Source organism: Capsella rubella, unplaced genomic scaffold, assembly GCF_000375325.1.
Source record: "Capsella rubella cultivar Monte Gargano unplaced genomic scaffold, Caprub1_0 scaffold_175, whole genome shotgun sequence".
In the NCBI taxonomy this organism is placed as follows: Eukaryota; Viridiplantae; Streptophyta; class Magnoliopsida; order Brassicales; family Brassicaceae; genus Capsella; species Capsella rubella.
The window spans coordinates 833-2,638 of NW_006238753.1; the positions used below are offsets into that span (position 1 = coordinate 833).

Genomic DNA, 1,806 nt, shown 5'->3' on the forward strand with positions numbered 1-1,806 from the left:
GCCTTTTTATACGGTATGCCAGCAAATGACTGTATTGCTTTGTCTCTTATTATGTCAATCAAAGGCATTTTCGAGTTTGGCGCATACGGTTATAGCTATCAAAGAGGGGTAAGTAAATCTATTAACTTCTTTCCTTCAAAATGTATTTTTACACATTTCAATTCACTCTCTAACTGAGACCTTTACTTGCATTTTCATTGCAGAATCTTAGGCCAATGACATTTACAGTTTTATCTCTTTACATCTTGCTGAACTCCGCAATCATACCTCCACTACTGAGACGCATATACGATCCTTCGAGGATGTATGCAGGATACGAGAAACGGAACATGCTTCACATGAAACAAAACTCCGAGCTTAGGATTCTATCTTGTATCTACAGAACAGATGATATACGTCCCATGATCAATCTTCTTGAAGCTACTTGTCCCTCAAGAGAAAACCCGGTAGCTACTTACGTTCTTCACTTGATGGAACTAGTGGGACAAGCCAATCCAGTCCTCATCTCTCACAGATTACAAACCCGTAAAAGCGAGAACACGTCTTATAATTCTGAAAACGTGGTTGTCTCATTCGAACAGTTCCGGAAAGATTTTTTCGGCTCTGTTTTCGTTAGCACGTACACGGCTTTATCTATACCTAAGATGATGCACGGAGACATTTGTATGCTAGCTCTCAACAACACAACGTCTCTCATCATCCTTCCTTTTCACCAGACTTGGTCTGCTAATGGTTTAGCCATTGTTTCAGACAGCAAGATGATCCGGAAACTGAACAAGAGTGTGCTTGACCTATCTCCTTGTTCTGTCGGAATCTTTGTTTACCGAAGCAATAACGGCCGAAGAACAATTAAAGAAACATCTGCAAACTTCTCATCTTACGAAGTATGTATGCTCTTCCTTGGAGGTAAAGACGATAGAGAAGCTTTAACACTCGCTAGAAGAATGGCTCGTGACTCAAGAATCAACATCACAGTCGTTTCTCTCATCTCTTCCGATCAGAAAGCCAAACAAATCACCGATTGGGATCGAATGCTCGATTTAGAACTGCTCAGAGATGTGAAGAGCAACGTTCTAGCCGGTGCTGACCTTATCTTCACCGAGGAAGTAGTGAATGACGCGTCTCAGACATCAGAACTGTTGAAGTCTATTGCAAATGAGTACGACCTGTTCATCGTTGGAAGAGAGAAAGGAAGAAAGAGTCCTTTCACGGACGGGCTTGAAGAATGGAGTGAGTTCGAGGAACTTGGTGTCATTGGAGATCTCTTGACTTCAAAAGATCTTAATTGCCAAGCTTTTGTACTGGTTATACAACAGCAACAACAGATGATTTAGGGTTTTAAGAAATCAGAAGCTAACAAAATGAACAAATTAAGTGTTTCTTGGGACAGAAACATCGATGGATCAGCTATAAATGGCGACAAGGCTTCATTAGGACTTTTGGGAACTGCAAAGACACATATACATATAGTTCTGAATCCCTTGTAATGTTAGAAATACTAACACAGAAACTTCACAAAATCAGAATTCAAACACAAATACTTCCAAAACTCATAACGATAATCGATCGATGTTCATAAAACACAGAAAGATTACTCACTGGCTCTCAAAGTGAGAGAAACCCAGCGATCTCAAGTACTGATTACAGAGAAAGAGTTTTGATAAGATCAATTTGCGATGAAAACTTAGAAAATGAGCTAACAATTGCTCTTAAAGCCAGCTACAGTCGTCTAACGGCCACAACAGGCGATGAAATCGCAGCCGTCCATGTGTTTATTCCTTATTCCACTTGCCTTTCACACGTGCG

At 40.4% G+C, this 1,806-nt stretch overlaps 1 protein-coding gene across 1 annotated transcript in view; it reads left to right on the forward strand.

Annotated features, from left to right (window-relative positions):
- The window catches only part of LOC17874256 (cation/H(+) antiporter 4), a gene marked incomplete at its 5' end in the record, with an annotated part of 2,159 nt that extends 825 nt beyond the window's left edge, over nt 1–1,334 (forward strand). The window contains 2 exons of the mRNA XM_006279065.2: nt 1–108; nt 204–1,334. The exon at nt 1–108 is cut by the window's left edge and continues 825 nt beyond it. Of these exons, the coding sequence (XP_006279127.2) occupies nt 1–108; nt 204–1,334 (1,239 nt within the window). The remainder of the gene's footprint in view (nt 109–203) is intronic.
- Between the last annotated feature and the right edge of the window lie 472 nt (nt 1,335–1,806).